The sequence below is a fragment of the Parasteatoda tepidariorum genome, chromosome 1, assembly GCF_043381705.1.
Source record: "Parasteatoda tepidariorum isolate YZ-2023 chromosome 1, CAS_Ptep_4.0, whole genome shotgun sequence".
NCBI lineage: Eukaryota > Metazoa > Arthropoda > Arachnida > Araneae > Theridiidae > Parasteatoda > Parasteatoda tepidariorum.
The window spans coordinates 93,940,858-93,966,600 of record NC_092204.1 but is presented as its reverse complement, the minus strand read 5'-3'; the positions used below and the strand labels follow the sequence as shown (position 1 = coordinate 93,966,600).

The following is a 25,743-nucleotide window of genomic DNA, read 5'->3' as shown; positions in this document are numbered from 1 at the left end:
AAACTGTCAAGGGGATAGCATTTGTCTTTATTAAATTCAAATTTCAATCAAATCAGTTTCTATTTTTTGACTTATACAATAAAAATTCGATTATTTATCTATTTAACAAAAATTTACCCTCTGTAACTATTTCTTGTTCACATTGTTTTATGAATAAAATTTTTATTATTTCAGGAATATTTTTGTTTTATAATTAGTATTAATTATTTATTAATAATTATTTTTAATAATAATATTAGTAAAAATTCAATTATTTCATACATAAAAATAGTGTAAAAGAAATAGGCTCTATGGGTAAATTTTTTTAATACCTAAATATTTAAAACAGTTGATCCAAATAATTTAGTAAAATTTGGGACAAAACACACTTAGCGTTCTTTAAAATTTATTTTTTAGTAATTTATACTTTACAACGTAACATAAAAAGTTATGAGAAAACATTTATCTTGAATTGCTAAAATATATATAAAAAAGACATTGAAAAAAAAAATCCTTTATAAGAATAAATAAAATCCATACAACCAATTAAAATATCACCATAAAATAGTGTGCTAGGCACTACAAATGATTCTTTAAAAAACAATAGTAGAAAAATGATAGGTTGCATAACTACTGTACATAAATGTAGTTCATTCATGATTTTTTGAAAAAGTGTGATGCAAAACACACTTTAAATGAATCTAAAAGTTACTCTTGTTGTGAAAATATCTCTTTTATGTTTACAAGAGCTTTGATGGTTTTTCAGTTGTAATGATTGATGAGATGAAATTTAATATGCAGCAGGTATTATGTTTCTGGAGGCATTTCAGCATCTTGGTCCTTTTCCCCATCATAAAACTCGTTAGGAGGTTCCACTCTAGAAAAAAGTAATCAGTAATGGAATAATCTATTGAAAATTAACCATAATGAATTTTAATTCTAAGAACTGAAATTCTTCCTCTGTTACCACCATGATAAAAAAAAATTATTGAACATATAAGCCAAAATCAAGCCAAAGTAACAATCACAAGGATCTATGTAAGCCCGTTAATTTTGAAGTTGTTTTTTAATATCTCATTTAATAATGCCGTGAAATCAATTGAATAATTACCTAGAAATATTTGCTTGAAAACTCATATTTAAATAAGCCCAAAAAATATTAGATTAGATAAGTCCATAAAAATATTACACCAGCATAATAATTACCTCCCTGATAAAAATTTTTTTGTGAATATATAAAGCAAAATCAAGCCAAAGTAATAATCATAAGGATCTATGTAAGCCCGTTAATGTTGAAGTTGAAGAAAAAAATTGAAAATAAGATGATTTTAATGTTTTACATGAGCTTTAATCTTACCCCTTCACCTCCCTTGTCAGCAAAAAAATCACAACCCCCTCTCTTATTAGGTGCCTAAATAATTATTGAACTACCCTTAAATGTAGAGATCTACACTTCAACTTATGAGAATCAAAATTAGCCATTAAAAATATAAATATCTTGTATTATTCAAAAGCAACAAATAGATCAAGGTTTTAGAGGAGCAACTTTTTAAAGTTGCTTCTCCTATAAAGGACAATTATTCTTTTAGGAGAAGATTGTTTTTTTTTTTTTGCATAAGCTGTTGTTAGCAACTAAATTATGGTGACAGTAAGAAAAAAAAATTAAATAAATTTGTATTACTTTATATCTATTTCTTCTTGCGTCATTCTCTTATCAGGATCTGGTTCTTTTTCTTCTTCCTCCATTTTAAGACGAAGAAAGTCCTCTGGAACGTCTTGCATTTGTACACTGGGTGAATGCTGGAGACATTTCAAGTTTTCTGTTACATGCTTCACAATGGTTTCCAAATACTAAAAAATTTATGGAAAAGCAGGTTTCATTTCTTTCTTTTTTTAAAAAAAAAAATTAATTTATTTCATATAAATGGGATTATTCTGACTTTTTTTTAAAAACACTTTGATAACTTTCATTTCACAATTTTAGAAATGCGTTATTACATTTATAAATGTAATTATAATAAAATAGTAATGACTATGAAACGATAGCATTACAATGGAATAGAAATGTGTTATTATTGACACTGAAAAAGAGGCTAAAACAAACAAATCACAAAACAGGTTTCACAGATTTTTTAAGACATTTGAAATGGCAAAAAAATTTGTTGCCTTACATCTTAATTGAAGTTTTATAAATAATCCAATATATAAAAACTCAAGATGCATATTTATTAAAAAAAAAAAAAAATCACATTTTTAGATAAACCAATCTATATTTATTTTTGTACGGCTTTTTTTACCATATAAGGATAATTTTATTTCAAAATTGTATGTTCCTTAATAATATATTTGTATTATTATAATAAAAAGTGGCTTTGAAGAGTTTTAGAACTAGGAATTGGTAAAAATTTCGAAACCATTGTTTTTAACTTTTCTACAAATTTATATGTATAAAAAATATTAAATGTTCACTACCTTATTTGAGCTCCAAAAAATCAAAATGATTTTTAATGAGAGATTTCATAAGTGCTTTAAGCACTAGCATAGGTTTGCTAAAAACTAATTGTTATAGCAATATATTTACAATAAATTTCAAAAGTAAGAAAATCAATAAAAAAGTTTTTTTAATCCTCAAATATTACAATGTTTGTATATTTTCAAATCTACTTCTCTTTAAAAAATTTAATTTAAATCAGTGATTATCTAAAATTTATTTTCTTAGAGTGTAGTTTTTTTTAGTATATATTAATAATTTTTCTTCTCTTCAACACATAAAAGAATATAAACATAGAAAAAAAAAATACTTATTCCTCCTTTTTCGCACTTTGCATCCCCCTCATCGAAAAAAAAATTTACTTTAGTAAAACATAAAGAAGAATGTAGAATAATAATTCCATACTTGTTTAGAATTAGCATTATCTTGCTTTGTGTTGACATCTGGGTGAAGAGTAAAATCAGGTGCAAAATATTCAAAGTATTCTAAATAAATAAAAGCAGAAATTTAATAGAGATAACAGAAAATTTTTTTTTTTCTTAATATATAGATTTAAAAAAAAATATTGATTAAATAGTTAAAGCATAAAATTTTATTAAAACACTTGTAAACAAAAATCAATCATACTCAGTTTAGATAAGTAAGCAAGAGTTAAAACGTTTCTACTGCTCAGTAGGAATTTAAAATCAGAATGTAAATAAAAAAAATTATAATAAAGATCATTGCAAATTCCTTAAATATATTAATTAAATTTAAAAAAAAGAGATTAAAAAACAATTTTTAATCCTTATTTTTTTAAAATTGTTTGAAAATTTAAAATTTAACAAAGAAAACTTTATCTCTCTATATAAACAAATACGAAGAAAAATTAAATTTTAAATAATTAGTAGTAACTACATAGCCAAGAGCTAAAGTTATTAACTTTATAAATAACATAAAATAAAATTGACTGATTCTTGTAATGAATGAATTTTTGAATTAATTAATTTTTTACTCATTTTAGGAAATATTCCTTTCATTAATTTTTATAAAATTTGAATTTGTAAAAAGTATTTTGTCTCACACTCAGAGCCTGTAGTTGAGAAATAAAACAGACAAAAAGAAATATTTAGAAATTCTTCCTCTGAAAATGCCTGAACTAGATCAGTAACTCACTTTCATTTTAATTTAATGATTATTATTTTGCTATTCACCATCCCTCTCAAAATGTAATCCATACCACTAGATTTTCTCATACATATATCAGTTATGTAACTTTAAAAACAAAATTATATTTCAAAAGGTATTATTAAGTAATTAAATATTGATGCCCCCACCATCTTAATGAACTCTGAAGATGTGCTTAGATGTTCATCCAATTTGGGTATCCAATAAACAAACTCAGTAAACAAAGAGCAAGGAATTATTTTTCTTTGATTGCACCAAGTTTTCTAATAATTGTTGCAAACAAGCAATAAATAACTAAACAGGGTAAGGAGAGGTACATTCACAAACTTTACACATTCACTATTTATGGCTTACACTCACAACACTTTCTCATAAAATATGTAGGAGACTATTTTTTTTTTCTAAATTTCTAGCTTATTGAATAAAACAAAACAGGGCTCTTTTGTAAAGCTTTATCCCTTTGTTCATCGTGGAGTTTACAAAGGCAATCTCTCATTCATATACTAATATAATTATTTTTTTAAAATTTAATCAAAAGATTAACTAGGTATTATAAAAAAACTTACAGAAACAAATTATAACAAAACAAATGTAATTTATAATTTTAAAACATTCTGTCACATAGAATACATTTTAAATTGCTATAATGAGACATGTTGCGGCTAATAATTTTTTTCACAAAAATAAAATACAAATTACATTCATAAGAATTGCTTGCATTTTCATTTATTTTAAAAGTAGTATTAATTACCATTATATGGAATTTCACTGCTAATGTTTTCCTCCACTAAAAGTGATGTTTCATAGGTCCAGCACCTTGACACATTTCTCACTGTGTAACCACCCCCACCCAGAACAAGGAGAGGCACGTTCAGTTCCTTCACAAATTTTACACATTCGCTAAAAACAAATAAATGTTACGAACATCAAGATAAAAAAAAAAAAAAAAACATTTAAAAATTCTCATTGGAAGAAAAATGTCAGTCAGAGCTTTAATGTATTGAATCTTAACCAGTAGTCATAAAAACTACATTATTTTTGCAGTTTACTATAACTACTTTGTTACAAATATAGTTAACTACAACTACAACTACTTTTTTTAAATGCAGTGACTACAAACTACTTTGGAATTGTAGTAACTACTTCATTACTTTATAGAGACGAACACTGCTGGAGAAATTAATGTATATGTCTGTAAAAAATGGTTTTAAATAAGAAGTTGGCTTACATTAAATATAAGGGAATAAGTAAGAAATATTTATTCCTGTTTATATGAGTAAATTTGTTATTCCAAAACATTTTTTTGTCGAATTTGTTCACTTAACCTTAAACTTTTTCGACAGCGAATATTTAATTTCAGAAATGAGAAAATTATTAAATAATTGCTATTTTTTAATTGTTTAATGCTCTTTTATTTTCTAAGAAATTAAGTAAATTAAAAATACAACCCTTTTCTTTAAAATAACATCAATGTTTCATGAGTGTGCATTAGCGTTTGAAAGTGTGACCAAAATGATTAATTATCTATTTTTCATATTTTCTGGTTTAAATATTAGTTATACTTGATTTTGAATACTTAATTTCTGTTACAGCTCAGTTGCAGCCACTGGGTCATTATTATTGCATCCATTGATGGATCAGTGAAGATTTGTACCCACCAAATTTGAAAAATTAGTTGCACTAGAACCGTGTTTCTTTTATAAACTAGTTTTTTAAGATAGTTGTCAGGAATTGCAACAAACTATTGTTTTTTGTACCGCACAATTTACGGCATTACGTTTTTAAAAAAGTAGCATGCTACACTACAAACTACAAAAAAAAAGCTGCGACAACAGTAGTTTCACTACTTGTAGTGCGCAACTTCCGACCACTAATCTTAACTATGCTCAAAATTCTAAAGATTTCCTCACTTGTTTAAAAGTGTTAAATTTATTATTTTAATAATTTATTATTAAGGGAGTAAATATTAAATTCAAATACTGATATTATAAAACGTATAAAAGTATAACAAAGTTATAAAACCTTATTTATTAAATTTTTAACAATTACAGATAATGTATAGGTACATACTGACTGATTAAATAGATATTGGATGACTTACCCATGCCCTTTGGTACTTAAAGCAAAGCAACCTAATCGATCTCCAGCCAAAGAGTCAGAACCACACTAAAATTGATTAGATAATATGTGAAATTACTAACAGAACATATTTAAGAGTTGAACTTTTAAGCAAACAAAAACATACTAGTTACAGAAACTTTATTTTTTAAAACGGCAAGCACTGAACTCTATGAAAATACTTAAAAGACCACATGTTATGTGGTACTGAAATGTTATTACGGTCCTGTTATCTCATAGAAATGCAATGGAATCTCAAAATTTCATTATTTCATGGAATAAATAAAATGAAAATTTAATTATAACATTATTTTCAAACATTTTAATAAGTTTAAATTACATATTTTATAAATGTATTTGATATTTCCAAATAGCCAATTATATCATGACAAACTTTTTATTTAAAAATGGATAGTTGAAAGTTTGTAACATTGTATACAAACAATGTATGACTAGAAAAACAAACTAATTATTATTAACCTACTCAAATTTTTGGCTGTCTAACATGGAGAGAAACTTATCCGTGGAGTAAAAAAAAAAACTACGTTCTAAATTGTCACTTCATGTTTAACTGAAAAAAAAAAAAAGAAACTTGGTGTCCCTCCTGAAATATTCTTTGCATTTAGGTACATTTTTAAGTGTATATAAAATATGTTTCATTATTTTAGGTGAAACCAGAAATAATAAAACTTGATGTGTACAAATATATGCAAGTGACATATATACTTGAGGAAGGTTAACACTCAAATCTGGAAAAAAAATATCCTGTTTTCCCTGTACACATTATATTATGTATACACAATATATTAATTATACAATTATTATACTGTATACACAATATATTAAGAGGAAACATAATTACTGTGCTCTTGTGTGAGCTATATTGGGCTAACTATACTATTTTTAATTGCTGGAAAAACTTAAGAGAAAAAAATGGAACAGCTGAACATACTTAAATATTGCCATAGTAAATTAAATAGTTTAGAATAACTAAAATATCCCTAAATATCCCATAGATTGCAATTTGAATAATCACCATTTTTAATACTAAAATAAAAAACGAAATTCCCTGTCTTTTCACAGTTTGTATAGAAAAAAAATCAAAATTCCCTGTATTTTCCCTGTTATTTTAGATGATTTTTTAATTCCCTGCATTTTCCAGGTTTTCCCTATTCTCCCTGTGAAATGGCAACCTTGTTCAGGTTTTACGTACTCCTATTTTTATAACTAAATTATAAAATATAAATTTAGTATATATAACAACGAGAAAAGCTTTATTCTTTGGGAAAGAATATGAATGAAATACTTCTGCTTTTTTTTTGAGTTGTTCTCTTTCACAAAATAAAGAATTGTGAAGAGTTGATTAAAGTTCTAAGCTGTCACTATGATTTTCTAATTAGCAGATTTCCCAAACTAGTTAAAAGACAGATTTTAAGAAAGATACAATATTATATCATTTCACTCCCTTAGTCATATAATTCAAATAGAGTAAAGTTATTATTCTTGCATGAAAACAAAATACTACTGACAAAAAGTAAAAAAGATTCTAAACTAAAATTTTCTTACACATTTTAGTACATTTGATGCAATATATATGAAAGATTTTCATTTGATACAAGTAAAGTGAAAAATAATTTTTATTTTGTTTTAATAACCAATATTGCTAACCAAAAAAAAGTTACATTTTAATGCTTAAAAGTGTTAAAAAATAATAACAATTATTTAGCACAATAAGGACTACAATTTAGTTAAACTAAATACCATTGTTCTTACTGTTACTGAAATTGATTTAAAAATTTTTCAATTGAAATGTAATTTAGTGGTTAAAAGTTTCTTCTCAGACCTGTCTGGAAAATATATATTTTAATGTTATTACTCTCCTAGACTTTTTTTTTTTTTTTTTTTTTTTTTTTTTTTTTTTTTTTTTTTTTTNTTTTTTTTTTTTTTTGTAATATAACTTATATAAATCACCTTTATGATAATTAAAAGGCAATATATATATAGAGAGAGAATCTAAAAAATTAATCTATTATTTTAATTACACATTATGTATAAAAGAATGAAAAAAAAATGTTTTATAAGCCTACGTAAGCATGTATGAAATACAATTTATCAACTAGGGATGAAATGAATAGTGATATGACATAATAGCCGATTATTAGGCCAAAAAAATTGACTGAATATTCAGTGGCCAAATAGCAAAATTATTATTTTTTTAAATATATTAATAAGTTGAGTTATTCTTGAAAAATAATCTAAATTTAGCTGTATTATTGGTATGAGGGGGCTGTGTCATAATAAAAATCTCTATAAAAATAAAGATTTTTTAAAAATTTTTTTTAAAAAAAAGCTAGATAGAAACCAAAACAAAAATCATTCCTAATTTTTAAACAAAAAATATAAAACTAAAATTATTCATACAATTTAACTAAAATTATAAAATTTTTTAATTGTGTAAAACTATACAATTATAGTATTATTAGAAAAACCATAATTTAATAATGTTTATTAGCAACGCTCTTTAAAAATTGCTGTATCATTACATAAATACTGATAAAAAGAAAAGTTAATATAAAAAGCATATGAGAAGTAGAAATTTTTTTCCTCTTAAATCTGAAAAATAACTTTAATGTTGAGAATCAGAGTTTCTGATGCTATCGGTAATCTGTCTTACCATACAGAAAAAAGTGACAATAAAAGTCTATTAGAAAGACTCCGTTAAAATGCTGCACTATAGTCAAAACAGGAAAACAGCAGAAATGAGACAAACAAAATAAAGTTTCAAATATTAAAAAACAAAAAGTGTCGAAAAAACAATGAAGTTGATTTGCCTGAATATAATAATAATATTAAAAAAAAACAGCATCGCAAAATTAATGATTTAGTATATAGTTATCTAGTTTTAATTTTTCAAATTTCGTTTTCCTATTTGTCTTTCAAAATATAAATTATTTCTAATAATGTATAGTAAAAAAAAAGAAAAAAAAAGAAACGATTTTATATAACTCTTTATAATCTATTCAAATTTGACATATTTGGCCTATCTATTCAAATTTGCCATATTTGGCCTATCTATTCAAATTTGCCATATATATCGAATAGTAATATTAAGACGAATATTTGGCCAACCGAATATTCAGCAAGAGGGTCGAATATTTGTTACATCTCTATTATCCATAATATATAAAAAAGAGATACCTGCAAAACAATACATGTAGGCTGATAAAATTCCATAACTGCTTGTATAACTGGCTTAAACGTTTGAAAATAACCTATTAAAAAGAAGTATAACAATTATTAATGTAAGTATCATTTTTACTATATCACATTTAAATGTCAATTTAAAGAATATACCGTGTAAAGTATTTTAAAGATTTTTATTGAATGTCCTGAAAATACCAATGATTTGAAAAAAGAAATCAAGTTAGATAGAAATATAATGTTATCTGTGCTTTACTGAGAAAACCAGTTTTTTGTCCAATAAAATTTCAAAATTGCTAACAAAGTCCATCAACAAATAATGCTGCTAACTGAGAAGAACTGTAAAAAATGTTCTTAAAATAACCACAGTATGCAGCTATTACATGCTACAGTCTGAGGACAAAACTAACAAATATTTTACTTTCATTCCATGTTTAGTTTCTGAAAAGCATCTATGTTTAGTTATAGAAAAAATGAATCTCTTAATTTACACGACAGAAAATTTACTACTAATAACGAAAAGGTCCTTATTTTGGTAAAAAACACTATGCTTCAGTGTGCAGACCTGCAGAAGGTGGAAGAGTAAGATAGGGGCTTTTAAAACCCTCTGCCGGTAACTTGAGCCAAAATGAGGATTCACTCTTTAATAATGACTTTACTTTTGATGAATTGCGAAAGGCAATGGAAGAAACGAAGAGAGGTAAAAGTACTGGGCCAAATGATTTACCTGCTGACTTATCAATAATGGCTGGGTGATTCTTTTTCAGTGTCTCACTAGCCACTGCGGCATTCCTGGAAATGAGAGAGCCGATCGCTTGGCAAAAAGCGGCTGTAGACTTCCTCAACCCGCTTTTGCTTTCTCCTACAACTAGATCTTCTCCATCATTGTGAGAGTGATAGACAGATATATAAAGAATGCGCAAGATGTGGATGCTGCAAGAAAGATTTGGTCTTGCCTCCTCCATAACCCTGCAGATTTTTCATGCCAAATTTTCGTGCGTAGACTGTTCACGACTATCTTTAGACTCATCTTCACCGGATTGGTGTTTCGAAAGCTTCTGACTGCCCTCTGTGCTCTTCAGGCAAAGTAACGAGTTTTGAACACTTGACAAATTGTGCTTCGATGACCAATACAATTTTACTTATTGACCGCTAGAAGGGAAATGGCACATAAGGCCAACCTCCCCAAGTAGGAAAATTTTTTTTTGTTTCTTTGTAAATATTCTAGTTTCCGTTTTCCAACATGCAGAAGATATTGTTTTATATTTTTTCCAGTCAGCAAATACCATTGGTTGATAAACTTAGCAACTAGTTGTGAAATGCACTGATAAGAAAGTTTCTGATTTCCCCAGAAGAATGCACTTAAGTTTCTCTAACAATTATGTCATGTAACAGTGTCTATGTAACCACTGTCAAATTGCATAATCTCTGTTCTTACTGATCAAGGCGTATCTATGTGAAGCTGGAACAAGTTTAGATTTTACTATTTGAGATCTTAAATGTCACTTTTATAACATAAAATTAATCTCATTATTTCATAAAAAAGACAGTCTTAACTTACTGTGATCATCAATTCCTTCTTTTAGAGGAACATTAACTGAGTAATAACGTCCACTTTCTGCACCAATTTCATACATATCACCTAAAAATATATTTTCCTTTCATTTAATAAAATAAACAATTTAATCAGAAATTAATTCAGTTTACATTATTATCAAAATATCCTTAACCATGTGAGTGTTTCATTCAGAGTTTCTCACTATTTAATATGGTTGCTTTTCTGTCTAATAAAACAGTTTTTCTAATGCCATTCAATGAGAAAGGGCAGAAGGCACAGTTTGTTTTATTTTTAAATTTACATTATAATGATGATCTTGCATATAATTTAAATATAACTTTTACCATATAGAAATAAGCATAATATCCCATTTCAGAGGGAAGGGGAAAAAAGAGGAAAGAAAAGCCGAAGTGAGAATTAGAATAAATTATGGCATAGATTTTAGTGTGAGTAACTTAATTCAAGTGTAAGAATCAAGCTTAGTTATATTTCTTTTTGAATCACCTTTATGAAACCTTCAGCTTTAAAGATAGATCAATACACTTATTTTTAAAATTAATTTTTATTTTAATTTTTCATTAAAGCTCAAAATCTATTTTTTTTTTAAACTTCCTTAAATTATTTTAAAACACTTATTTTTTCAATATTATTTGCTTTTAACTTACTAAAAACTATTTAAGAAATAAAATAAACCCTTCCTTCATGATTATTGAAAAAAAATACTTCACTTCCTCCAGGCTCTAACATAAAGGTGTATAACTTCATTTCAGAGGATTCTCTTTAACATAATTTTTAAAAAAAAAAAAAAAAAAAAAGGATATTTCCTCTTCTTTTTGAAAAAAAAAAAAAAACTTCTATTTTTGATCATATTGTGTGTACATGATACAAAAACATTATTTTTCCACACTGTTTTTATTTTATTTTGGAAAATCCATTAGTAAATAAGAAGAAAATTCCTTTTTTTAAAGTATTTATTTGTTTAAAGACTACTATGTCATGTTTAAAGACTACTAATATTTAGAAGTGTTTAATTTTATAAAATTATATTAGTATGCTCAAAGATGTCTATATACTCTAACAAGGGAACCTTTCATCCATCTGTTTACCATTGAACTGGCACTTCCCTTCAAAAATTGTGCACTCTAACTTTTAGTAGAAACTTTTTAACACATTTTTACTCTTTAGAATTAAAAGGTACTAACATTAAACCGATTCTTCCCCATTACAAACATTCAACTATCTTTTAACTTAAAAAAAAAAGAGACTTCATATTATATTTCTTACTATACTCAGACATTGTTTTTTAAAATAATAATATACCAGTGCCAGGGAAAAAGTAGTTTCCATATTTATGGAATGACACAGTCATCACTCTATCAGTGAGGTAAAAGGCTTCTTGAACACCATCTCCATGATGAATATCAATGTCCACATAAAGAACACGAGGATGAAATCTAAAGAATCAAATAAATAAATATTACATATTTAGAACAGAAATGAAACTATTTTCTACAACAGTAGTTCCTAAAAAGTGTGTGTTTTTTAAAAAAAAAATCCATCAGTATTTTTAATCAAAATTTTCATAACAAAATTTGAGAAAAAAGAATTTTATTTTTCTGATAGCCATTCTCAACGTTAATTAAAGTTCTTTTTTTGAAAAACATTATTCAGCTTAATATATTCATTTTAGCTTATGTATACATCAAGAATAAATTCCAATTTTGCTCTATTTTCTACAAAAAATTATGTCAAAAGTAGTTTTTGAAATTTGCAAAACATACAAAATGGTGCTGTAGAATAAATGTTTAAATAACAATTATTTTTTCCTCTTGCTAATATGTAGAAGATTAAAATTGAAAATGATGCCAAGCAGCTTATAAAGCATCATGTTCACTTACATTCAGATTTAATTTAGCAGCAAATAATTTAATCACATTGTAGTATAATTTATTTTTTTAAAGAAATAACAAATCACAACACATTGAAAACTTAATTTTGAATTCCCTTAAATACTTATAACGTTACTGCTGATTTCAGATTAAGGTTTTACCGGGTAATGGAAAATATAAAATAGAATAACCAGAATTTCTTGACCCCCCTGTTTTAAGGAATAGGTCCTGTTCAAAGTAAATAAATTGCAAATGCTAAAATTTTTCACCTTTTTTTTCTCAATAAATATAGCATTTCTTAGGCATTATATGTATTGAAATTGTATTTGTAAAAAAATATACAGATAAACTGTATTTTCTAAAAGAAAGACATTTGAATAAATTATATACAGAAAAAACAAATTTTCAGCCATACGTTAAACATAAATAATTTTAATAAACATAAAATGTAATTTTTTAAAAAGAATTTTATTATGACATATAACGTAAGTTACAACATTTATTAACATAAAATTTACTGTTAGAGAGAAGTAAGGAATTTCTTTTATTATTAATACAAGCATTTAATTACAAAACCAACAATATCAACATTAAACTTGTAAAGAATAAAATAAAAAATATTAGAAATGCCTACTTCAAAAGTTCTAGAATGGCAATTACTATATCATTTACATAGCAAAATCCAGAGGCCTGCAAAAAGGAACAAAAAGTTACCCCAAAATCTACAATTGAATATTTTAGAAATTATGCAATTATTGGCCCTGGTTTTTAGAAATAGGTTATTTTTATAACCAACAGTCTATCTTTTCATTAAAAAATAAATAAATAAAAATATGCAGTTGATATACAATTATTGTTATTTACAAGATAAAGACTTCAAAAAATAGAGTAAACTTTAACTCAGAAAGAAATTGATCTTTGTAAAATATGAAGGGGTACAATAAAAAAAGAAAACTCAATTAAGAAAAATTCAAAAATTCCACCTGTTTTCTCTGACCAGTTTATAGGTTATTTAAAGATTTTTATAGGTTGGCAAATTTTAAGACAAATCAGAATTCCTTGACTTAGAAAGAAACATTTGAAAAAAAAAAATATATATCATAAGAATTTGAATAATTTTAACATTAATTAAAAAATTTGCAAATAAGAAATTTTTTTTATGCAAGAATTTTATACGTAAATACAATTTTTAAACTAACTTTTAATTAAGAAAACATTAAAAAATCCAGTCTAAAAGTTTACTGATATTAATAAACTTATTATTATTTATAATTTTTAATGAATAAATTAAATTTTAGTACAGATTCAAGAAGTCTTGACAAGAATTGATTTGCAAAAATGTTTAAATGTCTTCATCTGTTTTTCTCCTCAGAATTCCAGGTATTTTTTTGCTTCCAGAGAAACAAACTAGCCTTTTTTCAGAATTGACTGAATGTCTGCACTTTAGCTGTATGCTCATATATGGTATGGTTTTATGAAAATGGTTTTTGGAAGAATATTTTTTATGTAAATTTGTGATATATTATTATAATGTATTTTATGAAAGCTTCTAAGACATAAATTACATTAAGAAAAAAATTATAAATTTGTGAAAAGTATAAAGGATTTTTTTTAATTGTTGCTCTAGACACAAATTTTTTAACATTAGTGTTCTAAAATTTAATATTTCAAATGCCTAATAACATAAAAGCTTTCGCTTAGAAACATTGTAAAGTGACAAAAATTATAAATTTTATTACAGTAATATTTAAAAAAATGTTATTTTACCATTTTAGTAATAGGAACAGTTTCAATTAAGTAAAAGCTTTTTATGAACCACAAAAACATAATATTCATGCATGAAAACTATATACAGTCAGACCTCGATAAAAAGTCACCCTAACGGACATCGCAAAAGTGACCTTACAAGCGGGGTGACCTTTTAACCGATTCATTAGCAGTTCGTAACTAAGCACGTAAACGGTACACATTATGATTTTTTAAAAATGGTAATACAAACGAAAACGATCGGTCATAAATTAAATGTTTAAGCCAATAAATTTTAACCGAATTAGTAAAGAATTAAAGAAAGTTAGATCTTTAAGAAAAATTTTAATTTAAAATAAAGCTGTTTACAAATTTCCTCAAAGTGTACATACATACATTACATATTTTATTACCGTATTTAAAATAAATCATTTATGCGGGTCTGTCTCGTTTTTGGTTTTCATATTTCGTACAACGGTTTCTAGATTTTTGTAAAAAAAATTTGCATGACATTTCTTGCATTGAAGGCCTCCGCTTGGGTTACAGCTACAGTCTCAGGATCACTGTCATTGTCCTCACTGTGAGACAATTTCAGAGATTGTAATTTGTTCGTTGGTTGCAACATTTTCATAGAACTCGAGATGGGTAATTGCCTTGTAAAGAAGTTAAATAGGCTTTTATAAAAGAGATCTCCTCGCCTCATATAAAAATGACCTTATAAGCGATAACGATTTTTAAAACTTGACCATATATCCGATAATCTGTAACATAGAATTCCTATTCAGTGAGCCGGGACTTTGGAAAAGTGACCTTATATGCGGGGTGACCTTATATGCGGATGACCTTATATCGAGGTCTGACTGTATTATAATATAGAATAACAATGTTTATCTTCGTTTTAAATTTTAAGTGTAGGAAAAATTATTTTGATTCCAATGGAATACAATTAAAGATAATTCCTTTAAAAAGTAGGTTGGTAAACAATAAATTTAAAAATTAAACATATCAAATTTTTTCATGAAAACTTACTTCAAATTTCTTAGCATGATGTAAACCTCCAGACCAATTAATGGCAATATCACAGCACTGAAAAAATATAAAATATATTTCTACCATTTCAAACTAAGGATGTGGTTTTCTGGTAAACCCCTCTAATAATTTTACTCAGTGTACATTATGCATGTAAATTATGTACAGTTCGAAACTTGATATTTAAAAATATACAGGCAAGAACAAATTATTTAATATTTTAATTATATAACATTTAAAGTTACATCCAACATCTTATTTAATTGAACAGAAATGTAACCTAAACAAATTATAAATTTGTTTAGATTACAATGAAAGAATAGAAACAAATAAAAATTATATGTTAGAAAAGACGCATATAGCAACAGTAACTACACCCTTTGATTTAGAAATATACCCTCAAGAATCTATCAAAAAATCAAGAATTCTATTGAAATAGAAATTTTTTTAAAATTTACATGCAATTTTGTTATTTGGTAGAATTTTTTCAATAATTTTAAAATAAATATAATATTAGGGACAATTTTTTTCACTTTTTACTCAAATTAAAAAAAGGAATAAGAAAAAGAATAATTGAAACTTTTTAAAATGTTTACAAATGGTTATAAACAATTAAAAAACGTAGATACTTAGAGTTTGAAATAAAACAAAATTTAACATTAGTAACTTAATCTAAGATTAAAAACTTTAACCATTTTACTAATAAATATTAATGATTTGTTAAATATGTGTTTTTCGTATTTTAAGTGCTATATTTGTATTAAGTGCTTAACTTACACAATATATATATTTTTCTTTTGCAGAAGAAAAATAGTATAAAAAAAATCCCAAAACCATCGGAAAAAGATTAAACAAAACCCACTTAAATTAGCAGAATATCTAGAAACTGATAGAGAAAGAGAAAGAAAGGAGAGAAAAAAACTTTAAAAATAAAAACAGCAGCCAAGAAGGAAAAACAATTGCAGTAACAAAAACAAACTAAGAGAAAAAGAAAATTGATATTACCTTCTTAAATATTTATTTGCTAATAACTATTTTATTATTATTTTTATATTATTACTAGTACTATGTTAAATAAAAAAATCTCTGCTCTGCAAATATTTGTGTCGGTCATTCATTGGCCATGCAAGCCACATACACAAAGAAAACTTTCAATATTTCCTACACAGGCAAGAATTTAGTAAATAATTCAATTTTTTCAAAGAATACTTATTTAAACATGTCGAACATAAAAAATGTATGTCTTTTCTTATCACACCCACAACGTGTTGAAATAATTTTTTTAATAAATAAATAAAATATTGGACAACCCGTAGATTTGTATGAATGTATTTGGAAATGAAATACAATGAAATCCACAAAAATTTAAACCATGGCTCTAAAATATTTTAGCTAATGACAAAAATAGTTTGTGTAGATGTCACACCCCCAACTTTGGATAGGGGAAAAAAATAAAATGCAAAACTCCCAAATTCATCGAAAAAAAGGTAGGTTTTTTCAGAGAAAGTACATTTTCATGTCTGATTTTGTAACTTAAAATATCATCTACACTTATTAATAAGCATATTTGAAGTAACCACCTGACTGAGACCGATCATTAGATCGAAAGTTACTTAGGGTGATCCTTTTTTTTTGCACACTTATTTTATTTAGAAAAAAGTCAATACGTAGAACAAATCAGAGCACACACAAAAATAAAATTACAATATAATGAAATCCATAGAAAAAAAATCATTGTTATAAAGGATACCTAACATTGAAAAAATACCTGATTATTAAGGCGCATAGCTCCTTCTAATGAAGCTCCTGTGTACATTGAACAGAAATCAAATAAACCATCAAAAACCGGACTGGAAAAAAAATATAAAAAATTCACTTCACAACCAGAAAAAAAAAAGAAGATCGCAAGATTATTTAATTTAATTTTACAGGAATAAAAAAATAAAACTCAAAATTAGATCAGAGATGCCAACCTGGAAATCTTAGCTATCCACAATATGTAAAGTAGTAGCAAAATAACTAATAACATTCAAGTTTATTTTGTTTAATTTTACTAGCAATTAAAAGTTTTACTACATAATTATTAAAGTAGTATGGCCTGAGTCTTGATAATTTGAGGTTGACGGGACAGAACCTACTTCGGACATTCGAAATCATGAATTATCGAAAACATAAATTTAATAAATATTTATATAAATGGCAACAAAGCAAATTTTAAATTTCAGTTTTTAATTGAAAAAAATATTATATTCAAAGAAAAGTTACTTACATTAGGGGATTAGGGTACATTTACTGAATTACACTAAGTTACATTACTGCATCAGGTCAATATAATTCTCTAATTTTTTTTGTTTAATCACACTGTTTGTTTTTCAGGAAGCAATATTGCATCATCATATCACATTGTTGACTGGAGTTGCCTCATGTATCGTATTACAGACTCTAGAGTGTCAAGATCCTCACTGTAACTCATTCATTGAGTGGAATCTGCCGGATTCTCCTCTGCACTGCTCTCTTGCATTTCCGGAGCCCCGATCATTTCTATAATGGCAGCATCTGTAAATTCTAATTATTTATCCCTATTTAGCCATTTGTCTATCACTGTCACTCAGGTGTTTTCGCAAAATGAAATTTTTTTTTTATTAGGCTGAATCTGGAATCAGTAATAGCATCATTCATCAACGATGTGATCGGTACCTGTAAATTTGTTTTTCAACATTCAGTCACAGTAATCATTGAAAAATCAGTTGTAGTAATCATTTCATATGTTGTTTGTGCGTTGGTCATTATTTAGGAGCAAGATAAATTTTTTTTCATTAGCTCAGATTTATGGGAAACTCGAACAATCGAGACTCTACTACATTATATTACATATTTGTTCAAATTGTTTATAAATAGTGGTAACCATTGTAAATTAATTTTATCAAATAAAAATAATTGGATAAAGCATAATATTTTCAATAAAAATCTCCTTTGACAATGAGAGAAGTTGGCATGCATGCAGGGTTCACTTCACAAGAATAACAGTAATAAAAATATTCAAAATAAGATTTATTCACAGGAATGTAAAAAAATTTGTAATTCATTTAAAATTTGCAATTCATATAAAAAGTGGTGGTTAATTTCATAGAAATAAAAATAAGATTCACTTCAGAACAAAAAAAAAAAAAAAAAAAAAAAATTCGAATAAGATTCACATCACAAGAAAGAAAAAAAATTAAAATTAGATCTGAGAAGTCTTAGCTCCCTACAATAAGTAAAGTGTTAGTGTAATAAAAAATAAAAGTAAGCTTAATTTGTTTCCTTTTGCTAATGTTTGTTGTTTCCTAATGCTTTTCAAATTAGTCTAAGTAGTAATTAGTCAAATTAGTCTAAGTATCTAAGTAGAGGTAGTCTTTGTAAGTTAAACAAGTCAAAAATAATAAGGAAAAGCATAAAATTTACCACAACTATAAATATTCAAGAAAAATCTCCTTTGATAATGGGAGATGTTGGCATGTAGGTAGGATTCATTTCACAGGTGTAATAGTAATAAAAAAACTAAAAATAAGATTCATTCACAGGAACATACATAAAAAAATTAAAATAGATTCATTTAATAGAAATAAAAAATAAAATAAGATTCACTTCACATGAATAAAAAAAATTAAATCAGAGAAGTCTTAGAGAGACCCAGAAGTCTTAACTTCCGACAATATGTAAAGTGTTAGTAAAATAACAAATAAAGTAAGTTTAATATATTGCTTCCTTTTGCCAAGCTTCACTTTATGATAAATTGATCTTTTACTACATGTTTGTTCAATTTGTTTGTAAATAGTGGTGGGCATTGCAAGTTAAATTTAATAAATCAAAAATAATAGGGGAAAAAATAAAATTTACTACCATTTTAAATTTTCAATAAAAACAAGAGAAGTTAGATTCACTTTACCTTTTAGATGTAAGATTCACTTTAACGAAAAGAATACTAGTGATAATAATAACATTAATAAAAAGAATAAATAAAATAATATTCTTTGCACAGGAATAAAAAAAAATTACAAAATAAGATTAGCAATAATAATGATGTTAAAATAAGATTCACTTCATTAAAAAAAATAATAAAAATATATATTTCACAAAATAATAATGAAACAAATTATTACCAGTCATCTCCAACATTAAAATGGCTTAAACTTTTGTTGAAAGATTGAATGTTATGGGGTGTTACTCTTTGCAGGAAATCAATATATTCATCAGAATGGAAGCGACTCATATCATGTGCACATGCTCGGTAAGGACGGTAAATCTGACAAAAATTTTAAAGTATATAAAAATTAAATAAAAATTTTATGTACCAAGAAAAAAACTGTACCTAAAAATTTTTACAACCCAATTTAATAACAGTAATATTGGAAATATTTCTGCTTAAGATTTTTTATATTTTTTATTTATTTAAGGAAATAATTTTTTTTTTTTTTTTTGACTGGTGAACTTAAAAATTGATGTTATAAACACAGCAAGAGATACTCTAAGAAGTGTCAACTTGCAGCACAATCTTCAGAAATTTAAATTTGTTTGCGATTGTGACACAGTCACTCAAAGAATATAGTAGTAATAATCAGGCTTAATCAAACACATATGTAGCAAAATTTGCACAGGTTGAAAAAAATTTAAAAATAAATAAACTACATTGTTAAAAATTAATACATTTTAATTAGAATTTATACAATGATATACAAAAAAAGTAGAATATATTCAGATATAGCCTGAAACGATGTAACAAAATTATTAGAAGTATATATATTTTTAAAGCTTTTTTTCCAAATTTTATTTATTTATTAAATTCCAGTTAATTAAAGAAAATAATTTTGAAATCAACTCATTTTAGCTTAATATCTGCAGAGTATTATGTATAATAATAGTAATAAATATAGATAAATATAATATATACTTATATACATATATTTATAAATATAAATATATTAACAGTTTTAGGTTTCGTAAGTTTTTGGATAGTTAGCAATAGTTCACACATTCGAAAGGAATAATGCCAATTTGTGGTTTGAATGGTAATTCGTTTCTTTGCATCAGATTTCTAAAGGGAAAAAATAATTTTGTTTGTTTCATCAAGGAATATTAGGAGTTTGTCTAGGTTTTTTTAAGGCTACCTATTTTGTGAAAATTTAGACATAATTTGTGAAAATTAAAAATTTTATTAAAACATCAACACAAAAATATGGTAAATTAAGAAAATATTTTCAAAAATTTTCGCTACAAATAAAAATCATTTATGACTTGTGAATTTCCATACATATTTGTCCCATATGTTCAAAAACAATTTTGCTACAGTAAAACTTTGGGCTTAAATTGTATCCAAATTTAAAAATCCATAAAAATCATTGTCCATAGTCAAAATTCAACTTAATTTAATAAAAACATACATTTAACAGTACTAGTATTAAAAGTTATCTTCATTATGAGAAACATTTTTGACTGTGTCATACAGAAAAGAGTTTCACAGGGAAAAAAAATTTTCATAAAAAAATAAAGTTCTATTAGAATAATGTTTAAAATAATAGTTCAAATTTCAACTTCAAATAAACTTTACAGAGGGACAGCTTTGCCATTTCATTAAAAAAAAAACTCTGCGAAAAAAAGCTCGTTATAATATGGTGTAAGCGACCGGTTAGGCTTACCACACCACATTATCTAACCAAACACATGCAACATATTCGTAGAGCTCTTTTTCCTCAGAAAAGCAATCAAAATAGCAATCCACGGGAGGGTTCCATTGCAAATAAAAATACTTAATTAACGTTTTATTTATCGTTTTTACAGGAATACAACAAATTTCAAGAGGCGTGGGAAAAAGAATCTTAGTACTTGCTTTTTTAAAAGTATTTTGTGAAACTACCATTTTCCCTTAAGATTAATTAGGGAAGGTACTGCTAAACAGTAGTAAATTTGTCTTAGACAGACCCCTGAATATAGAAAACTCACTTTTATTTTATTTTATAGAAAAAACTTTTTTTTTTTTAATGGAAAAGTCTTTTCTCAGCCTTTGTTCTTCTCTCAGCACTTTTGGGCTGTTTTTTCCCTCCACCCCAAACGTCAGATGAAAAACAATCCACAAAGCTCACTAACTGCAGCAGATTTCGGAAAAAATTGTCATTTTATAGAAATTCTATAAAAATTAAAATTGAGTTATGAGAGAAAAATATAGAAAAAGGTTCTGTTAAATACACAGTATCTAGCCAGCTCTAATTTCAGCCTTGATTTGAATGAGGTACACATTTTGATTATGAGGGAAAATATTTTTCTTCCTTTTGAAAATTTATATATATATATATATATATACCCAGAAGCCGAAAGTGCCTAAAACTGTGACGTACGTCACAGAACAAACGAAGTTCTGCAGAACAATTTGTATATTGAATAAGTGGCAATGTTTTCCTTCGAAAGATTTTTAAGGCAGCCCTTATTTTAATGCTCGGATCATCATATCATAGGAATTTTATTAATAATTCATCATCATCATTAACAAAACTTTGTACTTCAAAAGTGATTGAAAAAGTAAAAAATCAAGAATGTTTCCCTTGGTTTAAAAAATAATGTAGTGTATCTGTGTATGATCCTGTATTTTAAAAAATGAAAATATGGTATTTTATCGTGAAGTTGCCTTTTTTTCGCTGTGAAATGCTTGCAGAACATTTGTATAAATTAATAAGTCCTGTTGCAGAACATTTGAAAATATTCTGCTTATGGGGCCAAATATACAAAAATAAAAGCTTTTANTTTTAAGTAATATATGTGTGTGTGTGTGTGTATGTGTTTCAGAATGTATATTCAGATATATGTATCAGAAATATCAGGCCAAGAAATAATTAACCATGAAAGTCTAAGATTCTTATGTTTCACGTATTTTAACAAATATAAAAATATATTCTAGAAAAAAATGTTAGAATACTTCAACTTATTGACCCCAATTAACCCTTAAGAGTCCAAAACTTTTTAAAGTTTATTTCCCATCAGGTATAATTATAATAATTGATTATAAAAATATTAATTATAATCACACACTTAATTAAATTTGAATGAATTGTAAATATGGCAAAAATAAAAACCTTTAAAATAAAACAATTATTTTTGTAGATATATAAACAGCATTTGATCCAGAAAAGAAAAGTGTCATGCCATTAATATGGCAGCATGGTCTGTCAAGGGTTAAAATCACGTATATCTATTAGAATCATCAATGTAGATATCTGGTGTGTGTGATTTTCAATGGCAGATAATGCTATAAATTTTGATTTCAATTGAAATCGGTTGATTCCAGTTAAAACATATTGATATCCACTAGAATCATTCATAGATATCTAGGTATCATATGATTTCCAAGCTAGTAAATGCAATTATTTTTTTTTAGGATCCAATAGCTTGTTTTTCAATGCACATTTTGATTATATGAGCACTAATAATAAATTTTGAGATAGTAAGTGTTGAGCAATCTGAGTTACTATAATAAAATTATATATAGACCAAGAAAATTCTATAACTAGAACTTTAAATGAAACTTTTATTTACCTGCATTTTCTTATAAAGTCCGTAATTCAATACTAAACTATGAGTAACAGATAATCTATGAGGTTTCATAGGATGCCCAGGTCCTATAAAAATATATTAGATTTGGTAAAAAAATTTTTTTAACTCTATGCTTCAAAGCAAATTACAAGAAGAAATATTAATCAGTAATTATATAAATATTTAAAATGCATTAAATAATTAATATTATGAACTTAAATAAAAGGAAATTCAGAGGCAAAAACTTCACTATTTAGTGTTAATTTCATGCAAATTATGTGAAATAATGATTGTTATCAATTGGTTATCGATCGAAATGGGTTACAGGTGGCGTAGAGCAGAACTTTCTAACTATAGCAACACTTTGCATGCTTTCACCATTAGCGTGTGGAGAGTCATAGAAGGAAGTATGTTAGTTTTTGTCTTGAATTTCAAATTGATTAAAATCTCTTAAGTTAGGAAACTATACAGAACAGAACTAAAAGAAAGCGTCATGGAAATTTAAAAAAAAATATTTTTAACAATTAAATACAAAAAATATTAAGAAAAGGAAAAATATAGTAGTACATTCTTATACAACTGAAAAGAGGAGGAGAGGAAAAGGCCAAAAGCATGGTGGCTCCTCAGATGGCATTTTCGAGAGTTGCAATCACCTATTATTTTCTAAAAAATATCAATCATTATTACACATAACTCGTATGAAATTCTGATAAATAATTAAGGGAATCTTTTCTAATAGACTAATTTTGATAACACATAATAAGAAAAGGTTTTAAATATCCTGTTTTGTACAAAAAAATTTTCAAATGCTTTTTAACATTTACAACATACTTGTATTATAAAAAAGTTCTTAAAACACAGGTTTATAATGCTTGAAAATTAATTATGTTAAAATTGATATTCTTATCAAAAATCTAAAGTAAAGAAAAAAGTGAGTTTTTGATTCCTTAAAATTTATTAGATAAACTTACATTTCCTTGCAAATGTTTATTATTAACGATTATTTAGAAATGGTGTTTTACTCAACATATTTAACAAAACTCTCAGAGTGTGTATTTTCACACTATATGTAATATTTTCAGAAAAAGCACAAATGAATGCATCAAAAATTGTTTAAAACTCAAACACTCATGCAAATTGAGCTACTTTTTCAAAATGATATGTTATTCAAATTACAGAACAATAAACAATTTATTTAAAAAAATTAAATCTCATACTTGGCAGGCTCAATTTTTTGTAAATCCACGTCATTTAGCAAATCACTTTTATTGTCGTTAATGCTAGGTACAGATTAAGACAAGGTTTTTAAAATCCTAATGATTTTAATGCAATATTGTTTTAAAGCAAAAATTTTGAAAGGTAAGAATTTGACACACTTTAAAACAAATTTACATAAAAATGATCAAATTTATTGCACTATTAATTATTTTTAGGTTGAACTGTTTCTGTTAATTGGGATAAGAACTTTGAATTTTATAAACCATTTTCTTGCAAAATTCAAATAGTTCCATTTTGCTAAAAAATACCTATTTTAAAAGGGTACCACACCTTTATCAATTTTTAGTGCCCTGCTTTTCTTAAGTTTTTTTAAAATTAATTTATTGCAAGTCTTTGCTCAATATTTGCCCAAATCTTGCGACCATTTCATTAAATTTTTCCAAATAACTAAAATAATAAATATTTTAAACAATATCAAAATTAAACACATTCCTACTATTGCTTCTCTGTGCCAATATGAAGATTTATCAAATAAGAAAAAAAAAAAAAAAAACATTTCTGTGTTTTTTAAGTTATCATCCTTAAAGTTTTTAAAACAGTCTCACCCTGCTTGCCCTTTTTGAGAGATGAATGTACCTTTCTTTTAAAATCATTACCCTATTTGGAAAAATGCAATAACTCTTTTTTTATCATTTAAAAAAAAACTGATAGCATCGTTTTCAAGAAGCTACAAATTGAAACAACTACTACAAATTATTTTTATTTCAAGTTAATATTAAGCATTATTAATTACCTAAATATCTATTCATGCATTTTTTTTTAAAGACTCGTTTGAATAATTTTTAACAGAACAAAAAATCACTTTTCACTTTCAGATTGCCTTTATTTTAGATCAAAGCATTGGCATTTTTTTTATATCTATTTACTTAAAGGGAGATCCTTCACCACAAAGAAATAAAATTTTGCAAGAAAAAATTAGAAACTTTGAATTCAAAACTTGCAAGAGGGATGATTTCACAATCGGTATCAATGGCAAAGTAACAGCCAACTTTTGGTGACTTCTGAGAAACTGGAAAAAAATACATCATAGAAGGAGACCAACTAGAAAGGTTTAACTTGTTGACACCCCGAGTAAATATTTCTCAAAAATTTTTGCAAGTTAAAATGTCTTTGGCACCTTAGCAATAGTAGTCGGAACATACAGAAAATAGCAAAAAATTTTGCTACCATGCGAAATTCTAATATTTTTAAACTAAGACAAGTTAAATACATCCAGACGTCTGAAATTCTTACTCAAATACATGATTTTTCCGATTTTAGCTTCATTGTTTAATAACTTTAATACTAAGTTTGTACTCTGCACTAACAGGAAAACATAGAAGGATATTAGAAGCTTCTTATTTAACTTAACAGAAATATTCACTTTCATGCTAAACTCTTTTCTATCTTTAATGATTCTTTGTTTTAACAATAGGGAAATTCATTGTGAGAAATATATAAGACTTTATAGAAGAATCTCCGAATAATATACAGGCATTTATACAACAGTTGCTTAGGTTTCTGATAATTGAAAAGTTATATAAACTAACTTCATACCATAATGAAAATTACCAACATCAGGATCCCAGAAGTAAACCACTCGTTTTCGAGACATAACCACAAATTTATGTTCAGTTATATAGATAATAAACAAGTTATAAACATTTCACTTATTTTTTACTGATATTAACATATTTTTGGCAAGAGTTCTCTTTTAATTATAATACATCAGCGTTAATTTCAATAAA

At 25.9% G+C, this 25,743-nt stretch overlaps 2 protein-coding genes across 4 annotated transcripts in view; one reads left to right on the top strand and one right to left on the bottom strand.

Annotated features, from left to right (window-relative positions):
* LOC107441631 (Alg13 UDP-N-acetylglucosaminyltransferase subunit) overlaps positions 1–18,058 on the top strand; it is a 75,697-nt gene extending 57,639 nt beyond the window's left edge. For 2 of the 3 annotated variants that reach the window (XR_011637375.1, XR_011637374.1), the window contains exon 3: positions 17,555–18,058. The gene's annotated coding sequence lies outside the window, so the exon portion shown is untranslated. Of the gene's footprint in view, positions 1–9,723; positions 10,523–17,554 lie in introns of those variants that run through there. The other variant, XR_011637376.1, reaches the window with a different exon arrangement.
* Positions 7–25,743, bottom strand: LOC107441629 (histone deacetylase 3; the record flags this gene model as incomplete). Its single annotated transcript, XM_016054966.3, is given in 14 exon segments — positions 7–856; positions 1,661–1,830; positions 2,876–2,955; positions 4,389–4,537; positions 5,739–5,803; positions 8,954–9,027; positions 10,518–10,598; positions 11,835–11,968; positions 13,038–13,093; positions 15,179–15,235; positions 16,947–17,028; positions 19,321–19,463; positions 22,742–22,824; positions 25,553–25,743. Coding segments are annotated over 14 exon segments (1,302 nt in total). The 3' UTR covers positions 7–786.